This window comes from Danio rerio, chromosome 5 (genome assembly GCF_049306965.1).
Source record: "Danio rerio strain Tuebingen ecotype United States chromosome 5, GRCz12tu, whole genome shotgun sequence".
In the NCBI taxonomy this organism is placed as follows: Eukaryota; Metazoa; Chordata; class Actinopteri; order Cypriniformes; family Danionidae; genus Danio; species Danio rerio.
The window spans coordinates 717,501-741,187 of NC_133180.1; the positions used below are offsets into that span (position 1 = coordinate 717,501).

Sequence of the window (23,687 nt, forward strand, 5' to 3'; positions counted from 1 at the left end):
TGAGTGAGCTGGTGGACAGGTCCGGCTGTGATCAGGGAGTAATCTGCGGGTGCTCGGCGCTCTGCAGTGTGAACTACTGAACACATCAAAGAGGCTCGCTGAAGCATCGCCGACACCTCGCACACACACATCAAGAATCTAGCATGCTGAATATTCCAGAGCAGCCGGCAGACTCGACCCCACATGCGCTCTGATGTAGTGCTGAGCTGCAGCCAGTGAGAGAGCAGATCAGCATGAGCTGAACGGCCGTGTGTTCCGGAGTCAACAGAAACGTCTGTGATTGGCCAGAATGGGCATGGATGCATTCTGCACTAACACGGACACGAGAGTAGACTATAATAAGAGAGGAACTGGAACACCATACTGCTCATGCTGACCGCTCTCATGTCAGAAAACTGTGTGCATCTCTCCACTTGACTCTTGCAGAGGAGCGACTGACCTGCATCAGCTGACTAACTGTCAGTGATGTCATCAGCACACCAGCAGCCAATAGTGTTCCGCTTTTTCCGCCGGCTCCTCCCTCAACATGTGATTGGCTGTGATTGGTAGCTGGACTGAGCTGCTGTTGTCCGATCATGTAGTGTGTGACGCCCTCTTGTGGATCATTTAAGCAGTGTGAACACCACAGAGATTTTAGACACAAACTCAAGTCATGTAGTGTGTGTTTAATGTTGTTTGATGATGATGATGATGAGGTGTGTGTGTGTGTGTTTAGGTCATTCGTACGCTGGACCCAAAGCAGAATCAGGGCTCCGCTCCAGAGGTTCAGGCTCTGAAGAACCAGCTGCAGGAGCGCGAGAGGATGCTGCACTCACTCGAGGTCACACACACACACACACACACACACACACCATCATCAACATATGACATCACACACACCATCATCAACATATGACATCACACACACACACACACACACCATCATCAACATATGACATCACACACACCATCATCAACATATGACATCACACACACACACACACCATCATCAACATATGACATCACACACACACACACACACCATCATCCACATATGACATCACACACACACACACACACACACACACCATCATCAACATATGACATCACACACACCATCATCAACATATGACATCACACACACACCATCATCAATATATGACATCACACACACACACACACTCTGCTCATGTCCTGTGCTGTGCTGTTGTGTGTGCAGAAGGAATACGACAAGACGAAGTCTCAGCGGGACCAGGAGGAGAAGCTCATCGTGTCTGCCTGGTACAACATGGTGCGTATCAACACTGATCACATGATCACATGACTCACACACACTCACACACGCACACACACACACGCACACACACACACACACACACTCACACACGCACACACACACACACACACACACACACTCATAATCATCAGAGCACAGGTGTCAGACTCAGGGCCGCATCAGATGTGATGTCCTTCTGATTCCTGTGCACTAGACACAGCAGAGATGCACTTTACAGCTAATACAAAGGGACACACACACACACACACACACACACACATCTCGCTTCTCACTGTAGCCTATTAATACTGCTAAGAGGCTTAATCTGTGTTCATAATAGACCTGTAGAGTCACTGTGAGCGCACTGCAGTATTCTGCGCTCCTGATTGGCTGTGATCACACACACACACACACACACACACACACACTGCTGCTGTTGGTGTTGTTATGATGCGGTGAGAGTTATTATAATCATTAGTGTGTTGATGTTCATGAGCTGTGCTGGATGAGCTGAAGCACACACACACACACTCACACACACTCACACTCACGAGGGATCAGTGAATCTCCATCTGATCATACAGCAGAGATTGGGTTCATGATTCCAGTCTCAAACTGTGATCAGACACACTCAGAGCCGCCACACCACACACAGTTGAACAGAATATACACTAATAGAAGACACACAGTGGTGTGTGTGTGTGTGTGTGTGTGTGTCTGTAGGGGGTGCTGTTGCGCTGCAGTGCTCCTCAGTCCAGTTAAAGGCGCAGTGGCATGCGCAGCTCCTCTCCCTCAGGGGTTTCCTCACCTCTCTGAGCGCTGGAGAAGCAGACCATTACACCCACAGCAGAACTCAGTCAGGTGTGTGTTCCAGCGTCCAGCTGATGATCTCCTGTTGTGTTCAGAGGAAGACAGAGAGGCTCCTTGAGGAGTGTAGAGCGCTCGTATTAGGGGACACTGTCTCTTTAAGAGCAGAACACACCAGGGTCATAAACATGAAGATCACAGAGACCGACTGACCTGTGTGTGTGTGTGTGCGTGTGCAGGGTATGGCTCTCCAGAAGAAGGCAGCAGAGGACCGTCTGGCCAGCACAGGCTCCGGTCAGTCTTTCCTGGCGCGTCAGAGGCAGGCCACCAGCTCCAGACGGACGTATCAGCAGACCGCCGCCAGGTAGAGCAGCACCTGCTGGACCGGCCAATCACCACGCTGACTCCGCCCACTCTTCCTGTTACAGTCTTACCGAGAGTATCAGCGCTGCTTTCGCCACATCCGCATTGGTCTTCAATAACACACACACACACACACACACACACACACACACACACATACACACTCTCTGAGCAGTATGTAGAGCTCCTGTCAGATATCTATGCAGTGAGGGAGGCGAGTCGTGCGTGCGTGTGTGTGTGTGTGTGTGTGTATTAGATGCTTCCTGTCCTTTCCCACCAATGATTGTGTGTTTATGTTGTTGATTCATTCCTGATGCCTTAATTCAGACTCACACACACACACACACACACACCAATGATCAAAACACACTTCACACTTCACACACCTCAAAACTGACTGAACACATGCAGACTTCTTTATTCATGAATAATTAAGTAATTAATGAGCTCATTTGATGAGTAAAGATATGTAAATTGGCAGGCGGGGCCAGCAGGACTCCACCCCCTTCAGTATTCTGACTTAAACACTCACTATTGTTCATCTTTAATGAAACTCTAGTCTTAAAGGGGCTTACTCTCCTCACACAGCTGCTTTACTCCTGATGAACACATGAAGATGTTCTGATGATGCTGGAAACACACACACACACACACACACACACACAGTATTACTATATCTGCTTTATCCAGCATCACTCAGATCATCTCCATGTGTTCATGTGTGTGTGTTCATGTGTGTGTGTGTGTGTGCTGTTACTTTAACTTAGTCAGTCGTTTTGCTTAATATAAATTGCATTGTAATGTGTGTGTGTGTGTGTGTGTGTGTGTGAGTGTGTGTGTGTGTGTGTTTAGACAGTATGGCTGCAGTGCTCTTCCCTCAGCAGACACTCTTGACTGACAGCTGTCAATCTCTCTCTTTCACAGCGACGTCAAAGCATGATCTGCAGGGGGCGGGGCTGCATGACAAGGGGCGGGGCTTGTGACGTTGGGGGCGGGGCTGCATGCTGCTGAGTTTAACCCATCGCTGCTCACTAACTAACCCATCAGCGTGTGTCTGCAGTCCCAGAATGCTGTCAGAAGTGGGCGGAGCCTGTGCATGTCAATCACGGCTGACAGAAGAGCGTATCCACGGTGACTGTTACACTTTATATAGAGATGAATGAGTGAGGGCTGGTTGTAGCTGCTCCAGTGTTTCCTGTAGGTCATGAGCCGAGGCGCTGCTGGACGAGTCGGAGCGGATCTGTTACCCATAGTGTTTCTTTGGCTATTTATTTGATGCTGTTTGCTGATTGTGTTACAGCGAGATGTAAACCTGCTGCTTGTGTTAATGTTAATACCATATAAAAGGTGCGATCGGCGCCCCCTGGTGGTGTTTTTTTGGGGGGGTTTCTCCTGTCTGGACTGAGTTCTGGAGTGTACCGTCTCTCTCAGCCGTCCATGAGCAGAGAAACACACTCTCACACACACACACACACACACACACACACACACACACACACTTGTTCCACTTGCCAAGTTTTATATCGCTTGTCTACACTGTGTACATGCTGTACGGCGAGCAGCTCGTCACGCGTCGTCATGCGTCTCCATGGAAACGCTGCTGAGCAAACCGAGCTTCCGACATGGCGTAACTGTACAGTTGTTATTCAAGATGTAAATAAAGCTTGTATAAAACATCCATCTTTCAAACACGCCGCTGGTCTTGGTTTGCTGGGTGCTGTTTGTGTGTGTGTGTGTGTGTGTGTGTGTGTGCGTGCGTGTGTGTGAGAATCTATGAGCATTTATAGATGAACTGCAGTCACTCTCTGGTAATTGAGCAGATTTTCAGATTATGTTCAGGATATGTTTAATTATGTTCAGGTTATATTCTGGTTATATTTAGATAATATTCAGATTTTTTTCAGGTTGTTCTGATCATGTTCAGGATTTATCCAGGTTATGTTCAGTATATGTTCATATTTTGTTTAGGATATGTTCAGGTTTTATGCATGATATGTTCAGGTTATATTTAAGTTATATTTAGATTATGTTTGGATTTTTTTCAGGTTGTTCTGATTATGTTCAGGAGATGTTCAGATTATGTTCAGTATATGTTCATAGTATGTTTAGCATATGTTCAGATTACATTCAGGTTATGTTCTGATTGTTTGGATCATGTACAGGTTATGTTCTGATCATGTTTATGAGATGTTCAGGTTATGTTCTGTCCATGTTCATGTTATGTTTAGGAGATGTTCATATTACATTCAGGTTATGTTCTGATTATATTTAGATCATGTTCAGGTTATGTTTAGGAGATGTTCAGATTATGTTCTGGTTATGTTCAGGATATGTTCAGGTTAAGTTCAGATTATGTTCTGATTGTTTGGATCAAGTTCAGGTTCTGTTCTGATCATGTTCAGGAGATGTTCAGGTTATGTTCAGATTATTTTCTGGTTATGTTTAGGAGATGTTCAGGTTATGTTCAGATTATGTTCAGGTTACATTCAGGTTATGTTCTGATCATGTTCAGGTTATGTTCAGGTTATGTTCAGGAGATGTTCAGATTATGTTCTGATTACGTTCAGGAGATGTTCAGATTATGTTCAGATTAAATTCAGGTTATGTTCTGATTGTTTGGATCAAGTTTAGGTTATGTTCTGATCATGTTCAGGAGATGTTCAGGTTATGTTCAGATTATTTTCTGGTTATGTTTAGGAGATGTTCAGGTTATGTTCAGAATATGTTCAGGTTACATTCAGGTTATGTTCTGATCATGTTCAGGTTATGTTCAAATTACATTCAGGTTATGTTCTGATTATGTTTGGATTATGTTCAGGTTTTGTTCAGGAGATGATCAGGTTATTTTCAGGTTATGTTTAGGAGATGTTCAGGATATGTTCAGGTTACATTCAGGTTATGTTCTGATCATGTTCAGGTTATGTTCAAATTACATTCAGGTTATGTTCTGATCATGTTCAGGTTATGTTCAGGTTATGTTCAGGAGATGTTCAGATTATGTTCTGATTACGTTCAGGAGATGTTCAGATTATGTTCAGATTAAATTCAGGTTATGTTCTGATTGTTTGGATCAAGTTCAGGTTATGTTCTGATCATGTTCAGGAGATGTTCAGGTTATGTTCAGATTATTTTCTGGTTATGTTTAGGAGATGTTCAGGTTATGTTCAGAATATGTTCAGGTTACATTCAAGTTATGTTCTGATCATGTTCAGGTTATGTTCAAATTACATTCAGGTTATGTTCTGATTATGTTTGGATTATGTTCAGGTTTTGTTCAGGAGATGATCAGGTTATTTTCAGGTTATGTTTAGGAGATGTTCAGGATATGTTCAGGTTACATTCAGGTTATGTTCTGATCATGTTCAGTAGATCTTCAGGTTATGTTCTGATCATGTTCAGGTTATGTTTTGGTTTGTGTGAGCAAAGTGTCAATAATGCCAAAGATCTGTGAATGTAGCCTGATCGCTTCTGAAGGCTGTGATTAAAGCTCATATTATTGTAAATAATGTTTAATTTCCTATAAATAATGGTCATTTTGCTTCACCAGACCTCAGTGTGTCCGCATGGATATTGATTAGCACTCCTCTGTATGTGTTATTTTTTTAATCTAATAAACCTGTTCCATTCACTGCCATTACATGAAGCATCAAGAACGTCAGATTCAGCTCAAAATCTGCTTCACTGCTCATCTGAGGAGAAGCAGGTGACCTGTGGGTGAGTGAATCAACAGGAGATTTCCATTTCTGTGTTAACTAACCCTTTAACTCTGGCTTTGATCCTGAGTTGATGGAGGCGGGGCATCATGAGTACAGCCAATCACAGGCCTTGAAACATAAAGATAACTCGTAAGAGAAGAACTCAACTCAAATGTTCTCCTGGAGACAGAAAGTCTCCTGCATCTCTGCTGAAGCCCTGTAGACTTAACAGGAAATGTTGATTTAAGTGTGAACTAACCCTTCAACATCAGCCGTGTTGGAGTTTGGGCTGATGTCATGTCAGAAACACTCCACACTAATGAGCGGCGTCGCTGAAACGCAGACCGATGATTATGCTGAAGGCTGAGCTCACAATGTGTGCATTTATGGAGGACTTCAGCTTTAATTGTGACTGAGCTGCGGGAAACACAGAGCGCTTTGACTGCGCTATAATGACAAACACAGGTGAGACATGCAGGACAGCTCACAGGAAGAGGGATGGAAAACACTCAGTCCAGCGCATTCCCAATGTAATCTTGGAGGAACTTCTGCTTTTCTCCTGGTCTTCAGGACTTCACCGCACGAATGTCTGTGAATAATGTGCATTATGAAGGTGTCCAACAAGCTCACAATGGTGAATTTGCATATTATAATTTAGAATTTGCATATCAAAAGTTTGATCTTCTGTTGAATTGTGTCTTTCTTCATGGAGTTGAACTGTAAAGGCTTTCTTGTAATTCTGAGTATAATTGGAGTATGATTGAGTTCTCAGAACTGCAGGATGTTCGCCAGGAAATATACAATCTAAATTAATAAAAGGAAGAGTCCTGATCACCTCATTTCCACACATCTGAGCCTTCAGTGGCAGAAACCAGCTCTTTACATCGGTTCAAACACACCAGCTTTCATCTCTAGGGTGAAGTGTGATGGTTTGTCTCGTCTCGGTTTCTTTATATTAGTTTAACCTCCATCTGTCCATCTGTGCTGTTCCAGATGATGACCCTGCTGAAAAATCCAGCTTAAACCAGCCTAGGCTGGTTGGCTGGTTTTAGCTGGTCAACCAGGCTGGTTTTAGAGGGGTTTTGGCCACTTCCAGGCTGTTTTCCAGCCATTTCCAGCCTGGTCTTAGCTGGTCCAACCAGCCTAGAAAAGCTGGGAGTCCAGCCAAAACCAGCTATATCCAGCTTAAACCAGGCTGCTCAAGCTGGTTTTAGCTGTATTTCGCTGGTCATTTTCCAGCCTGACCAGCTAAGACCAGGCTGGAAATGTCTGGAAACCAGCCTGGAAGTGGAAAAAACCCCTCTAAAACCAGCCTGGTCGACCAGCTAAAACCAGCCAACAAGCCTAGGCTGGTTTGAGCTGGATTTTTCAGCGGGGGAGTGTGTGATAGAAGTGTTTTATAGAGGAAACACACACTGCATTACTTTATATAAAAGCATCTGAGAATGTCAACGAGACACAAAACTAACATTTGCATTATTAATGTTATCATCACCGCTCATTTATTTCTCTGCATGTTCATTAACGCCCCATTCACACGGGGCTTCAGCGTCAACGCTTGACAGAGGGCGTGTCTGAAGTTGGGGCTGAAGCGATCAGCATAGCAGCGTCAGCCAATGAAATTCAGTCAGCAATAGGCCACTGTCTAGCTGGTGTATTTGCATACAGCGATCTGATTGGCTGACGCTTCCGTCAGCGCTTGAAAAGTTGAGCTAGTCCCAACTTCTGCAGCGAGCAATGCTTCTGAAGCGGTGCCGACGGATCCACAATGCAGTTCGGCAATGCTTGTCGTCACCCATTCAAAGTGAATGGGAAGCGTTGACGCTGACGCCCCATGTGAATGGAGCGTAATTCAGCTCATCTGTGTTTCTCCAGCGCCTCTACACTCTAGATTGTCAAACACAGTAGTTCTAGTGAACTGAAGCGGTGTCAGTCCAGTGTTTGAGTTCAGTTCAGTGTGCTTTAATCTTCACTGCTGAGAGTCCAAACACTGAAGAGCAGATCCATCCATGCACAGAAACACAAGACCCAAACCAAGCAGGCCAGTGGAGGAACACACTTCACCAGCTGACCAAAGTGAAGGAGAGAAAGCTGGAGAGAAACCAGGCTCTGTTGGGCATCACCATTTCTCCTACGCACAAGCATCTTGTGCAGAGCTGCAGTCTAGGCGCTGGACATCCATCATGGAGAAGCTGCAGGTGGGAGAGGTCCCCAGCGGGCCCTTCAGGATCAGTGCGAGGACTCATCTGTCACTGGGGTCTTACAGGAGTCAGTCTCACGCTCTCCACTCCATCACCACCACAGCAGCTGCTCAGGATACGGCCTGGTCCAGGATTATGGAGACCTCTGGAAGTGCTCTCTGGTTGGCATCAGCTCTTCACAGGTCACAGTCTAACCACACGTTCACACCGAAAGAGGCGAGAGTGTTCAAGGTCGCTCTGGCCTCCCTGGTGACAACACTGTCTGCCTTCAGCTCCGGCGGCAAGAGCGTCAAAACTCGCTACATTGATCTCGCATTTAAATGAGTCGTTGCAGTATTTATCAGTTACATTCCTGCATACAGCATGCTTTCTAGCGTGAAAATGTTGCGCACTTCTTATCAAATTCATACAACAATGGAAGATCAAGTTGCGTGTGCTGTGACTTTGCTCTGTTTATCCAATGTGTGTCCATATCTGAAATATCCTGAAGCAGCTGTACTGTTTTGTACTGTCCCGCTGGATTCATTAGTATTTTTTAATAGTATCTGGATTTATGATGCAAGCTGAGACTGCATCACTCAGCGATGCAATGTCAGACACAATGCACTCAAATGGAGCTACTGACGTCACTGTGAGGGGTGGAGTCAGGGGCGGGGTTAGGTGAGCCCATTAAAAAGCATCGGATGCAGCTCAGATTGCACTGCACCAGGTCTGCAGCCAGACCCCTCTCCATGTACCTGTAAGAAAACACTGTAAATAGTTGGAAATCCAGCAACTGCAATCATCAAACCCTTGGGAACAACTGTGATCGCAACCAAAGTTCACAGGTCTGTGTTCTCTGAACTCCTCTCAAGCGGTGGACGTCTTCATTCTGATTGGTTGACCCTGAACTGCATCATAGCTCATTACCATAAAGTTGACTTAATTTCAACTCTCCTCGACGCTCACACCGGCGAAGATGCACCGCGCTGCTCCTCACCGCTTATTCTCGCTGGCTCTCATTGAAAATGAATGACTTCCAACTACTTTGACGCTCTCGCCACTCTCGATGTGAACATACGGTTAGATCAGGATGAGTATCCGCAGCTGGAAAAAGAGAATTAAGGAAGTAATTAGCATAGCTACTGTTCATAGTGTATATAAACCAGAGATATTAATCATCAGTGAAGTGCTGTATAGTTTATTATCATTATATCACAGCAGTTAAAGCATAAGTATGATCAGACATATGCAGATATTCAGTGTATGGTGATAACTGAACATGCACAACACTGATATCCTCAACACTGTACAATACGGCGAATAATTATGCTTTACTTAAGCTTTTAGGTGCGTTATGAATATTCAGTGTTACTGTGTGAGTTCCACAGGAAATGCTTTAAGACTTAATAAATGATTTGTTTTCAGACTATATTATTAATCTGGCAGTATTTCTGGTCAACTCGGTATGGTCTGACTTCATTTGTTATCACTTAATTAAATTAGAGGTCTGTAATGAAAACTGAAAGTATAATTGTTCCAGTAAATGGAGGTAATAACTCATCACATTCATCTGTGTTTTACTAACTGTGATTATAATGCATTAAATACTGTTTATTAGTGAATCTTTGTGTCCTGGTGTACTTTATCATCTGTTTAACTTAAAACATTACTCTGAACATGTGTTGCAGTAAAGCAATACAGTCAATATTATGAGTTATAGTGCGGTATTCAGTGATGAAAGCGTAAGTAAATAACCACAACAGGACAAGTTAATACCTGTAGAAGCCTGATTATGATTAATGTTATTATTTTAAAGCTTTTTAAAGCAAAACATTGTAAAATTAATTAAATAAACGGCTAAATAACGCTCTAAACTGATCTGTCGAGTCAGGATTATTCTAGTTAAGTTCAGCTTCAGAGGAATAAACATGAGCAGCATCCCGGACTGAGGAGAATCTGACGTCACGCAGATCTGCATATTTATGACCGCCTCAAATAACAACCGTTGATTTGTCAGTCTTGCTGATTGAGCGGCCAATAAGAGCGCTGCGCGGTAAATTGCGGATGATTCTGTCACGTGTCTTGCGGCTTGCGTTCATTCATCAACACGCGGACACACCGAGAATAACCGCGCGTTCATTCCAGCTTCCCCATGTGCTGTCGCTGTTTCTCTGCACCGATGATCTAAATAAACAGACACGTGATGATCATTCACTCACCTGAGCTTCCTCTGTGACGTCACGAGCCGAGCAGCGCCAGGTAAGCGCGTTTATCTGCCAGCCGCAGCCGCCGAGCTGTGTGTGTGTGTGTGTGTGTGTGTGTGTGTGTGTGTGTGTGTGTGTGTGTGATGCGGTTTGGCCTCAAAAGAAAAATGCCAGTCGACTCTTTTCTTGTCGAACCTCCTGACTTTAATGTGAGATCCGAATCAGTTGTTCAAATCAATCGATTCTTCAGGACTCCGAAGCTTCAGTGTGGACATCGAACACGAGTGAGGAGAGCAGCAAGAGCTGAAGGAGACTCGAGTACAGCTCAGAGCTGTGTGTGTGTGTGTGTGTGTGTGTGTGTGTGTGTGTGTGTGTGTGTGTGTGTGTGTGTGTGTGTGTGTGTGTGTGTATTTTTGTATATCTGGCAGGTGAAACTGAGCAGAGGGTTGTGTGTCTGGTCAGTTGTTGTTTCCTAAGTGTGTTCAGCGTTGGTGCAGATATGGACTCGCACACCAGGGGCGCCTCCAAGGGGTGGCCAGGGGTGGCCACGGCCACCCCTCGGTAAACTCTGGCCACCCCTGTGGCCACCCCAATATAATTTTGCGGTTGACATTAATGATTTAAATGAACTCATAAATTCCCAATATTTAGATAAATAAATAAATAAAATGCAGTCACTAAATTATTGTTGGTGTTACTGACGTAGCTCTCCCCCTCTGGTTCAATGCTGGTGAAAGCAAACTGACGCATGCGCCTCACGCACTCCTTTGTGAATCCCGGTTGGTTGTTTGCATGCACGCCGACATAATAGGCACCGCTCATGCGCCGTGAAACCGGAGTAACAGCCTTTTGTGCAGAGGTGTCGGCACGCAGCGAGTTTTGAAAGTTGTTTAAAGTTTATATAATATGATGATGATGATGATGTTACTTTCACTAAGCATGCCTTTAAAGCAGAAAGGAGGGATAATGAGTCAGGGAGGTAAGACTTCATAACATGATTTTTCAGCCATGATCTGGTCTAAGATCACAGATAATTCTATAATACATTTTTTGTTTTCTTTAGAATTGTCATAATTAATTTTCATGCAAAAGGTTTCTTAAGTGATCTTGGCATATCACTCCAGTTCTTGTTTTCCAGTAATATTTAGGACTGATTTCTGTTATTTATTTAGAATAATAATTGTATATTAATATTAATAGTATTTATTTAGAATAAATATAAATAAATTGTTATATTTATTGAATAACAAATCTAACAATTCAAGAGAGGTGGGGGTGTATAGGGTGGTTCGCCCAGGGTGTCATTTAAACTAGAACCGCCACTACCCTCCCTGATCGTCGTTGACAGCACGCACACACCTTCAATAGACAGCAATGGCAATTTAATATTTACCTTAAGGTACAGTATATCAATAGAAGAAGCTGCATTAATAAAATGGTTCAAAAAGCAATATGGATAAATAATATTATTAGGTATAGTGAGTGTGTATAGTAATCCCTTTTGTTCAGTTTGTTAATTTGTTTGGGTAATTAATAAACTCATTATTCTTTCATTCATTTTCTTTTCGGCTTAGTCCCTTTATTAATCCAGGGTCACCACAGCAGAATGAACCGCCAACTTATCTAGCACATTTTGACACAGTGGATGCCCTTCCAGCTGCAACCCATCACTGGGAATAATAAACTCATTAATCTTCATTAATTTTAGACATGGCATATCTCGTATGATGTACAATAAAGGCACGTAAAAAAAGAAGTCATTTATACAGTATATGAAAAGTGTTTTTAAACTAAACATAGATTTTTATTTGGTTTGCACATGTACTTGCTGAATTATTTCAAAGAATAAATTGCAATATTTCAAGTAGAATTAATTAAATGAATAAAAACTACATTATTTCATTTACCAGAAACAAAAATATAACATTACACTGAATTCATTATTTTTTTTGTGTGCCACCCCAAGATTTGGTGCGGCCTCTTCTGGCCACCCCTAAGAAAATTTTCTGGGGGCGCCACTGTCGCACACACACACACACACACACACACACTAATCTATACTCCTGATGCTGGCTCATTCTTGAGCTGCCAGTTATCATGAGGGTTGTGTATGTGTCTGTGTGTGTGGAGTGGTGTTTTTGAGCTGGTTTTGTGCAGAGAAGTATTCAGTCACTGCTCCAGGGTCAGCTGTGGTCAGATACTGCATGATCTGAGTATGACACACACACACACACACACACACACACACACAGGGTCCTCTGTGGAGCATCCTCTGCTGGGAAACTGTCCTTCATGTGGGCTCTGAGGCGTCCGGCTGTCCAATGACTAGTGCCAGACGGAATCTGCAGATGCTTTTTGCCATTTCTGTGGAGAATTTTGGTAAAAAATCTATGGATTTCTGCTAATTATTTTGGGAGTATCATAACTAACTAACTTTTTAACTTTAATGACTAAGCTGAAGGAGACGGAATAGTTGAATGCTGCGTTTCACGCTCTGACTCTGATTATGCAGTTGTTGAATGAGTGTAATTGAATGAAATCTTCTTAAGAATGAGCTCTGATGTGTTCTGAAGAGTGTGATCATCATATATTGCAGGGGTTCTCAACTGGTTTGGCCACGGGACCCAAATTTTTACATGGTCATCAAGCCCCGACCCAAATTTTTGGGAACTATAATACAGTTTTGGGAATTATACTTCATTTGTATTTGTTTGTTAACATACACAAGTAGTGACAGATAAATCATAAGAAATTCACCAAGACTTACAAATAAACTTTTAAATAAAATTTTACTGCTGTCATTTAACAAAATGGATCAAATAATAGAAATATTACAAAGTAAAATTGACAAATACTGTTAATAATAAACTGTTAATAAAACATGTTTTCTGGTTTCTAAATGTTGTTTTAGAAGGTTTCATGCTCTCTTTAGGGAGCACCTCACTACATATGACACTAAGGCTTTAAGTCTTATTTGTCGTCTATATATATATATATATATAAATATATATCCATACTTTACATGTTCGGGGTCCTACTTGGGCTTCGACATATTTGTTGCTATAATTACATGAAATTTCAGATGTCAAACAGTAGGGTTGTCGCGCACGCATTTCAAAATAAAAGTCTAGTATAAGCAAATAAGTAGAAAGTTTAACTTTTGTTGTTGTTGTTTTTTTACCACACACTCCGCGACCCACTGAAAATGTTCCCGCGACCCACCAGTTGAGAAACACTGATATATTGTATGAGTGGCATGTGATGGTCTGGATAAGACAGTAATATGGTGTATGGCAGTGTTTGGTGTAGCATATCATACCTGAACCTTTAGTTTTTCACTTGTAAGAACACTGGACTTGTATCATTGACCGATATAAACCCCTCGCACATTTATTCAGAATCATAATTCAGTCAATGATGTATTAAAGTGGCTAAATAAAGATGTTTTCCAGCAAGTCGAGACACTAGCTGATGTTTCCCGCAGAACCTGTAGAGTCTGAACATCCGTCTATACATGAGGCTAATCCACGTGTGTCCTTAAAGGGTCACGAAACACCAGAACACATGTGTTGAGCTGTTGACAGTAGTATATGTGTCCCACACTGCTGAAAACACTATTAGGACACCTATATTTCACTAAAAAGTGTAAATTGGTTGTTTTTGCGTTATTTCAAGCAAATTCGTACTTCCGGTTTGAAACGAATTTTTGAAGCTGCGTCACGGTCGTGAGATAATAGCGTGTATTCCAGCGTGCAGACTGGACGTCTGTGCCAGAGTGTGTCTTATTACATCTTACAGTGTGCTGCATTAATGCATGAGTAAAGCTTGGGTCAAACCAATCAGCGCGCTCTATTGTGCAGCTTCATTAATATTCATTACTGTCACAGTGTTTAGACGACAGAGACGCCACGTTGTGTTGGCAGAACAAGCGTGAAGTGTTGCTTTTATAGTTTGCTGCAGTGAAGTTTTGTTTTCATTTTCTCTCTGTGAGAGCTCAGCTGGAGTCACGTGTGGATTAACAGTGTACGCGACGCTCGACAACAATAACTTACGTGTCTAAGGAGGATTATTGTTTACCTGAGAGCTGTTCTCATCTGCAAACGCTGAGATCCGGATTCGCTTTAGTCTCCTCTTAATAAAGACGCAGCTCTAGTTGCTATCGACTATTCTATTTCTATTCGTATCGAACAAACTATTGCACCGAGTGTAAACATGTTAGCACCACAACCAAACTTTAACCTTGTGTAGGATTTTCATCGCATTTAGTGACCGGAATAACACACGCGGCTTTCTGACGCTACCTGCCGTGTGCATCTAAGTTTCCGGGAAATGCGGAGGGTTTTTTTCTCTCATTCGCCGTGCGGTATCAAACATTGCATGAAAAATACACGCTTAGAGCAGATCCTCCAATCAAATATCTAGTTTGTCGCGAGGGGCATGAATGAATTCCCTGAATGAAAGAGCCAAACTGCAGTTAAAGTCCACCATTTAATAATTTGGCAAATAATTCCACTACAGATGTCCATGTAAACACAGTCACTTTCTCCCCTGTGTGTGTGTGTGTGTGTTTTTTGACTCTGAAACTCAGCAGGTGCCCAAATAGACACTCCCACACCCTCACCCTTTAGTTCCTCCGACATTCCCCCTAAGCAGAGCTGGACACGCCCACTTTTCTGACTTTTTCCAAAGTAGAGGTGTGAAACACCCTGCTGAAACGAGGGGGTTTCATGGCCCTTTAAAGACTGCAGGAGACATGTGAAGAGCTCTGTCCACGGTCCAAAATCATCTCACGATTACTGCACACTGCAAAACAGGCTTCTCCACCCAGAGCTTGTGTCTGTTTCTGGTCTAAATGTCTACAAACTCTTAAATCAGTCAGCATTTCCCAGAGCAGCAGCAAATATAGTGTTGTGTTCAGCAATCATGAGTCAGAATCAAGAGAGTTTCTCCTTAAAGCAAGCAGAATACCCCTGTCTTTTCTTGGACATTGGATCATTGGCAGATTATTTCACTTGTTTTTAACTCACTTCATTTTCCATGTAATATTGTTTAAAACAAGACTCTGTGTTTTGCTTGTCTAGATAATGCGTCTTGATTAGAGGATTTAGGAGTTGCTGTGTTATTTCTAGTTGAACACTCTTAGTAAAAGCAGCCGGTTTTGCAGTGTAATGCCCTATATCAGGAATATGACTTTCATTCTGCCTAAAACAGCCACATAAACACATTTAGATCGACTCAAATGATCTATTGAATAAATTAAATGCATTTTATCAACGCCTTAAACACCACAGAGGAGATGAGAAAGCCTCCTTCATCCTGTATAAAGCCACTGATGTTCATATCCTTGCTGCGCACTACAGCAGAACACTATCAGTGTTATCATCATCGCTGCTGGTGCACTGATCGGGATTCTACATGCAATTGTTGCCTGATTCGACACTGATTTCTGATTGTTTTTTTACTGGAAAGCTTAACGTGGTGATGCGAACACAACGTTTATTTGCTGTATTAGCGGCTGAAGCTGCAGCGGGTTAATATTAAACTCAACTGCACTTCAATCCTGATCAATACAAAGCAGCAACCTCTGCTACATCAGGCGTTTGGTGAATTAGAGAGGATTGTATGATTTCAAAATATTTCAACCAATCTGACTTTGTAAAATGATGCTACACTGAAACACGCCGGCACGACCCTACAGAGATGATGCAGGTTCAGCTGATGCAGACTGGTTCTGCTCTTACTGGTTCTGGCCTCAGCAACATGAAAGCATGGATCATCCTGCCTTGTATCAGCGGTTCAGGCTGGTGGTGGTGGTGTAATGGTGTGGGGGAGATTGTCTTTGGGTCCATTAGTACCAATTGAGCATCAACGCCACAGCCTACCTGAGTATTGCTGCTGACCATGTCCATCCCTTTATGAGCACAGTGTCTCCATCTTCTGATGGCTACTTCCAGCAGGATAACGCAGCATGTCATAAAGCTCAATCATCTCAGACTGGTTTCTTGAACATGACGATGAGTTCACTGTACTCAAATGGCCTCCACAGTCACCAGAGCTCAATCCAATAGAGCAGCTTTGGGATGTGGTGGAACGGGAGATTGGCATCATGGATGTGCAGCCGACAAATCTGCAGCAGCTGTGTGATGCTATCATGACAATATGGAGCAAAATCTCTGAGGAATATTTCCAGTAGCTTGTTGAATCTCTAAGATTAAGGCAGATCTGAAGGCAAAAGGAGATCAGACCTGGTAATAGTGAGGTGTACCTAATAAAGTGGCCAGTGAGAGTTGAATCTAAAGGAATGAAATGTATTTTAAAGTGTTTAAGGATGTTTGCATCATCATGCAGCTACACTGTAGGACCAATCAATGGCATAAGATGATCACAAAATTACATCAATATCTTAATTTCTGTGACAATATATGACACAACAAAACATCCTCATCATGACGGGCCTGCAAAGGCACAGCAGACTAAAAAACACCATTTAAGGGTCAGTTCACCCAAAAATACAATGCTGTCATCATTTGCTCACGCTTGACTTGTGCCAGCCCGGTTTGAGGGTTTTAATGTTTCAGTTGAACACAAACGAAGATATTTAGAGAAACATTTAGAGAACATAATTAATTACTTTAGTGGTATTTGCTTCATACTATGAATGTCAGTGGTTTCCAACAATTTGCAGAATATTACACACACACACACACACACACACACACACACACTGAGGGAACAGTTGTTGGCTGCTGATAGTTCGAAAGACTCCTCTAGGAGTCCATTTAGACCACAAACTTACACACACACACACACACACACACACACACACACACACAACTGTTCATGTTTATGTGTTCATTCACTCAACATATCCTGCTGCTTGTTCAAACTACTTCTTTAAACTGAGTTGGAATAACACAATTCTTCTGTTTTTTTTTTTTGGGGGGGGGCAACTTAAATTTTTTTATGTTTAATGCACTTAAATCTATAGAAACAATTAAGTTAGCTTGATTGATTTGTGTTGGGACAAGATGAAGGGACTAAGTTTTTACACATGTAAGTGGACTGAACATGAAACTGTTCAGTTGTCATGAGAGTTGTGTTTCAGCTCGATTAAAATAAGTCTATTGAGCAAACAGTAGAGGTGTGTATCGAGCAGCTGCTGTAAGATCAGAAATCCAGCATCAGGAAGAATCAGGATATAGTGGTGATCTGGGGGATATGTTTGTCACATCGCCCTCCTCTATTTGCAGGTTAGATGTATGGTCATCTCAATAATATGTCTGATTTCCCCAGTATAATGCGGCTGTATTCCTCACAGTATATCCCAAACACTGCAGCTGCTCCTGATGATGAAGGCCGGTGTGGGGACGCTGGTCAGATGATGATGATTCAATCACAGCAACATAACAACTCTTCTTTATATATATTTATAATTAAACAAACATCCAGAACTCTAATGTCATCTATAATACACATCTGCTATGTACAGGAAGTGTCTCTTCAGGAAATGAGGTCACGACTGTGTTTCAGGATCTGTTCATCACAGCAGCAGTCTGAGCATCTGAACACACACAGCCAGCGCACTGAGGGCGGGGCCTGTCCGTGAGGAGGAGCCTGAAAACGTCCTGTCGTGATTGGCTCTCTCGTGCTCCTGTGGGTGTGTCTGGACTGTGATGTAACCGTTGATGATGTGGATGAGAGGGGGCGGAGCCTCGGCTGTCACACTGAGAGAGAGAGAGAGAGAGAGAGAGAGAGAGAGAGAGAGAGAGCAGTGAATATACTGGATTATTCTAATGTAGCTAGAGTCATGACAGTGGTTTCATCATCAACAGTAGATTTGTTTCCATCCACCTGTTTTTATGCTAATTTTAGATATGCGCATAATCATTCCTGAGCGCGTGAATCTGTGTGTGTGGTGAACATTTAGCAGTGAAACCGCTCGCACGGCACCAATTTCACGCACTCGCACAAATGCTCCCAGATATATTTTGAGGTGGCATAGATAAAGTTTTGGGCGGGGGGGTGGCTGAAATCAAGACCTTTTTCGTTTGGCTAGCTAAAGCAATCTACTCCAGGGAGGAGGCAGACATTAGAGGCCGTGCAATTTACTTCCAGACGGAAGTTAGAATTGGGGGGCACGTCATTAGAGCTGTAAAGCTTAACTTTTCAATTGTAGGTGAAAAATGTCATCTGTTGGAGACGTCCAGTAGATTAATAGGTACCAAAAAAGTCCACAGGGGTGGGGGGGTGATCTCCAGAATGGGCAAGTCCCAGAGTAAAGTGAGAAAATATGATACAGCGGTGTTCTGCAATATGGAAAACTGTATTTACACTGTCTCGATATTATTTGTTTTTGCTTTATTTACACTTGTTTCTTTGATTCCTGTTTATGTAGAGCACTTTGATTTGCCACTGTATGGAATGAGCTATAGAAATACACTTGCCTTACGTTTTTTTTTATTAGACTAACAGTATCGCCAGCAGATCTCTAAAGATGCCCGTCTAAATTGTTCAGAAATCTGTGTTTTAGATGCTAATGAAGACAGAAGAAGTCAAGTCATTTTCATTATTCAGCCAGTAAGGGTGTCACGATCCTCCAAATCCTTGATTCGGTTACATTTTCGATACTAAAGTCACGGTTCGATTAGATTTTCGATTATAAATAATTAATTAATAAATATTGAATTAATTATTAGTAGCCTACCGTTTAAACTACCTGACCTGCATGGTCTTTGTTTTACCCATAAACAAATCATACAGTAAATGAATAAAGGCAAGATGCACACATAATTACCACCTGTCAATCGCTTTTTCTGCGGGACTCGTGAATAGGCAGTGATCTGTGTCGTTATAATGGCATCGGTAAAAAAGACGCACAACCAACAGGAACCAGCCAACAGTATCTGAGGTGTTCGCTAAAATGACTAAGTACAAGTGTGAAAGTGAAAGATTGAAGCAGTCTACTGACCCGCTGACTGCCTGGACCTGCTGTCTCGAGCGCATGACTGTGTGTGCGTCTGTGTGTGAATGAGTGTGTGTGGTCACGTGATGTGTGTTTTCAGCGGTAGTGAGGAAGGAGGGCTGCTCAGAAATGCTACACGCCAGTGTGGATGTGGATCATTGTTGTTCTAAAATCCATTTAAAAACACAGACATATTAGTGTAAACAGGGCCTGAGTGTGTACTTTTCGCGAGCGGATTTGCAACGGGTGCGGGGCGGAGGATCGCGATGCGCCCATCTTCTATCGGCCCAACCCTAATGCGTACATAGCAGAGCTTGCAAACTGTGCTTTGTCAACATAACTCACTGAAAATCCAAAATACTTCCACACCGGCGACTTCAGTGAAAGAGGAGAGGGTTTCAGTTCTGTCGACGGGTCTCCTGCGTCTGCAGTTCAACATGCGTGTTTTTTTCCTGCATGGCAAGCCAAGCTGATGTGACATGGGGGCGTGGCAGCATCGATTCTATTTTTTGATTCGATAATCAAAATTGAGCATGAATTTCGATCGATTTCGATTTAAATGGAAATCGTGACACCCTTATCAGCCAGACATGTTCACTGCTTTACAATATTATACATGGTTCTGAAAATCAAATGTATTGGCTGTGTCCAGATTCGCCTACAGTAGGGGTGCTGCATTACAACATGACTTTACTCGGCCGTTTGAAAAGTGTGATCTATACTGTATGAATGAAGCTCGAACGTCCTACATCCGCCATTTAATCATGATGACGTGACGCATGCTGCACTCACATTCATAAATTCTCTCGTGGTGCATCATGGGATTTAAAATGAATTTCTTTTAGAGCAGTAATCACAATACCGGGAAACCGTGATGTTTTATTAATGGTTATCATACCGTCAGAAACGTATACTGACCCGTGTCTAGTTACATCATGTTAGAAGATCGACAGAAAATGAAAAGTAGCCATGTTGTAGGCTGAAATAAATATAGGAACTCTCATTCTGGCGTAATAATCTGAACCAGCAGTGCCGTGATGTTACACAGAGCCTGAAAGTAGTTCCCAGCTGGTTTAATATCATCGCGCTGCTGCAGTCATGCTTCGTCAGTAAATTTAATTGATAATCACGCCAGAATGAGAGTATAGTTCCTGTACGAATCAGCACACACTTTTCATTTTTTTCCATTTCATCTAAAATTATGTGAGATGCTAATGGTCCAATCCGATTCAATGATCTATGCTAAGCTCAAGGTCTCGCGGCACACTGTGAGATCAGCTGGATGTACTGAACAGTGGTGAAGCTCCACAGTTATCTCGGGAGGAGCAGTGAGATGAGAGTTCTCTGAGAGCAGCGCGGTGTTCTCTGAGCTCCAGATCAGACGCAGCGAGCCGGAGGATCTGCTGGAGCTCCAGACGGGTTAGTGAGCATCAGAGGAGCTTTTAACATGTGGTTTTGCTCAGCGTCTGCAGTCAGGTGAGCCGCCGGCTGAATCTGTGCCTTGATGAAATATGAAGCCACACTAAACGCTGAAAGAGGGAAAATAAATGTGGGTGTGCAGTGTGTGTGGACGGACTGGAACATAAATAAAGCGTCTGATTCAGATCCTCCATCTGTGTCAACATCCACCCGCGAGCGACGCCTGATGTCTATCACAGCCTGATGGACAGATCATTCTGTCGAAGACTCAATAACACTGCACTCAGTCTCAGTCCGCTTCACACACACCTGTTGATATGCGCACTTTAGACACACACTGCATTGACAATTGTCTCCATCAGTCATCACAGTGCTTCAGTATTATTAATATTCCCTCTAGAACTGTCTTGATCATTTGTCTGCGCTCCTGTCTCAGTCCTCCAGAAGACTCCACATTCACCGTGTTCACTGCGTTTGGTCTTGGTGTTCAGACTCATTTATTAGAGGAGAACAAACAGCACAGTGGAGAATCCCCACAGTGCAGCACACTCCACTGCTCTCAGTCAGATCTGTGCAGCACTGATGGAGACGCTCATCTCTCTGATGATCAGCTGATATTACAGCTTTGTGCATAGGTAATTCTCATCTTTGGATGGATGCACAGCTAGTGTTGTCATGAGAGAATCTGAGTCTGTCTCGTATTTGATGATGTTTGTTTGTCAATCTTTCAGCAGTGTGTGTGAAGTGCTCTACTGAAACATCACCGTGTGTGTGTGTGTGTGTGTGTGTGTGTGTGTGTGTGTGTGTGTGTGTGTGTGTGTGTGTGTGTGTGTGTGTGTGTGTGTGTGTGTGTGTGTGTGTGTGTGTGTGTGTGTGTGTGTGTGTGTGGAGGTTCCACATGCGCCAGCGTCTCGTTTCCCTCCACAGAGCTGGAATAAGTCCTCTCTATACTCTGGGTCTGTGTTTGTTTTGGGCGTCTGGGCCTGACCCGGGCCCTGCTGCGCTTTCAGAAACTGTTTATTGAAGACTTTCATTTCTTCACTCAGAAACACGTGGGCGACTCCTAAAGTAAACTCAAGCAAACGTCCAGAACACGAATGAAGCTCAGCAGAGAAAAACCCTCTGAGATATGTCAAAAACTAAACATTTTTCCTTTAAAAGCAAGCAAAATAACCTTATTTTAAAGCAAAAACAAGAGTATTCTGCTCCTCCATGGTCAGAGTATTCTGCTTGCTTTAAGCAGAAACCCTCTTGAATCTGACTCATGATTGCTGAACACAACACTATACTTGCTGCTGCTCTGGGAAATGCTGACTGATTCTAGTCTAAATGTCTACAAAGTCTTAAATCAGACACAGGAGGACTCTTAATGTCTGATATTTTCATTGATCCAGATTGAGAGTGACATGACGGTCGACGTGATTTCACCGTCTGCTCGTCTCTGTGCTGATCAAACCCTGACTGTGGTGTGCTGATCTGCTGTTTGAGTGTTTCTGGATGCTGTTGTCAGGAATGTGTTTCTGTGAGTGCTGGAGTGGTGCAGGCCTGGACGTGTTCACACACACACACACACACACACTCTCAGGAGTCTCAGTGTCCGGCAGCCGCAGGACATACACACTATATCTCAGCTTTATCTGGCTATCACTCACACACAACATGAGAAGCAATTCACACACACAGAAACCTGTTTAACCCGATACTGACCTCTGATCAGTGCTAGGAAAGTGACATCAGTTACATAATCAGATTACTTTTTTAAGCAACTATTAAAATAACTCAATACTTTCTCACTTACAAGACAATATACGTTTCTTAAAAAATACAGATCCAAAACTTGAACTGTAACTGACAATCAGATTCAAAACTCGACCGACGCTCGGATTCAAAACTCGACCGACGCTCGGATTCTAAACTCGACCGGTGACCGACGCTCGGATTCTAAACTCGACCGGTGACCGACGCTCGGATTCTAAACTCGACCGGTGACCGGCGCTCGGAGTCTAAACTCGACCGGTGACCGACGCTCGGATTCTAAACTCGACCGGTGACCGACGCTCAGATTCTAAACTCGACCGGTGACCGACGCTCTGATTCAAAACTAGACTGGTGACCGACGCTCGGATTCTAAACTCGACCGGTGACCGACGCTCGGATTCTAAACTCGACCGGTGACCGACGCTCAGATTCTAAACTCGACCGGTGACCGACGCTCGGATTCTAAACTCGACCGGTGACCGACGCTCTGATTCAAAACTAGACTGGTGACCGACGCTCGGATTCTAAACTCGACCGGTGACCGACGCTCGGATTCTAAACTCGACCGGTGACCGACGCTCTGGTTCTAAACTCGACCGGTGACCGACGCTCGGATTCTAAACTCGACCGGTGACCGACGCTCGGATTCTAAACTCGACCGGTGACCGACGCTCAGATTCTAAACTCGACCGGTGACCGACGCTCGGATTCTAAACTCGACCGGTGACCGACGCTCTGATTCAAAACTAGACTGGTGACCGACGCTCGGATTCTAAACTCGACCGGTGACCGACGCTCGGATTCTAAACTCGACCGGTGACCGACGCTCAGATTCTAAACTCGACCGGTGACCGACGCTCGGATTCTAAACTCGACCGGTGACCGACGCTCTGATTCAAAACTAGACTGGTGACCGACGCTCGGATTCTAAACTCGACCGGTGACCGACGCTCGGATTCTAAACTCGACCGGTGACCGGCGCTCGGATTCTAAACTCGACCGGTGACCGACGCTCGGATTCTAAACTCGACCGGTGACCGA

At 43.5% G+C, this 23,687-nt stretch overlaps 3 protein-coding genes across 11 annotated transcripts in view; 2 read left to right on the top strand and 1 right to left on the bottom strand.

The window, feature by feature from the left end:
* The window catches only part of hook3 (hook microtubule-tethering protein 3), a 47,338-nt gene extending 43,235 nt beyond the window's left edge, over window positions 1-4,103 (top strand). For 4 of the 7 annotated variants that reach the window (XM_073951796.1, XM_073951797.1, XM_073951798.1 and 1 more), the window contains 4 exons: window positions 716-820; window positions 1,199-1,270; window positions 2,302-2,426; window positions 3,350-4,103. In XM_073951796.1, the coding sequence (XP_073807897.1) occupies window positions 716-820; window positions 1,199-1,270; window positions 2,302-2,426; window positions 3,350-3,365 (318 nt within the window). In that variant the 3' untranslated portion in view covers window positions 3,366-4,103. Of the gene's footprint in view, window positions 1-715; window positions 821-1,198; window positions 1,271-2,301; window positions 2,711-3,256 lie in introns of all 7 variants that reach the window. The other 3 variants (XR_012406617.1, XR_012406618.1, XR_012406619.1) reach the window with 1 other exon arrangement.
* Window positions 4,104-10,331: 6,228 nt separating this feature from the next.
* The window catches only part of dcc (DCC netrin 1 receptor), a 402,326-nt gene continuing 388,970 nt past the window's right edge, over window positions 10,332-23,687 (top strand). Inside the window, exon 1 of one of the 2 annotated variants that reach the window (XM_073950897.1) lies at window positions 10,332-10,562. The gene's annotated coding sequence lies outside the window, so the exon portion shown is untranslated. The remainder of the gene's footprint in view (window positions 10,563-23,687) is intronic. The other variant, XM_073950899.1, reaches the window with a different exon arrangement.
* Window positions 17,032-23,687, bottom strand: part of trabd2a (TraB domain containing 2A) — a 49,789-nt gene continuing 43,133 nt past the window's right edge. The window contains exon 7 of one of the 2 annotated variants that reach the window (XM_068221242.2): window positions 17,032-18,231. In XM_068221242.2, the coding sequence (XP_068077343.1) occupies window positions 18,048-18,231 (184 nt within the window). In that variant the 3' untranslated portion in view covers window positions 17,032-18,047. 2 annotated transcript variants of the gene reach the window in all.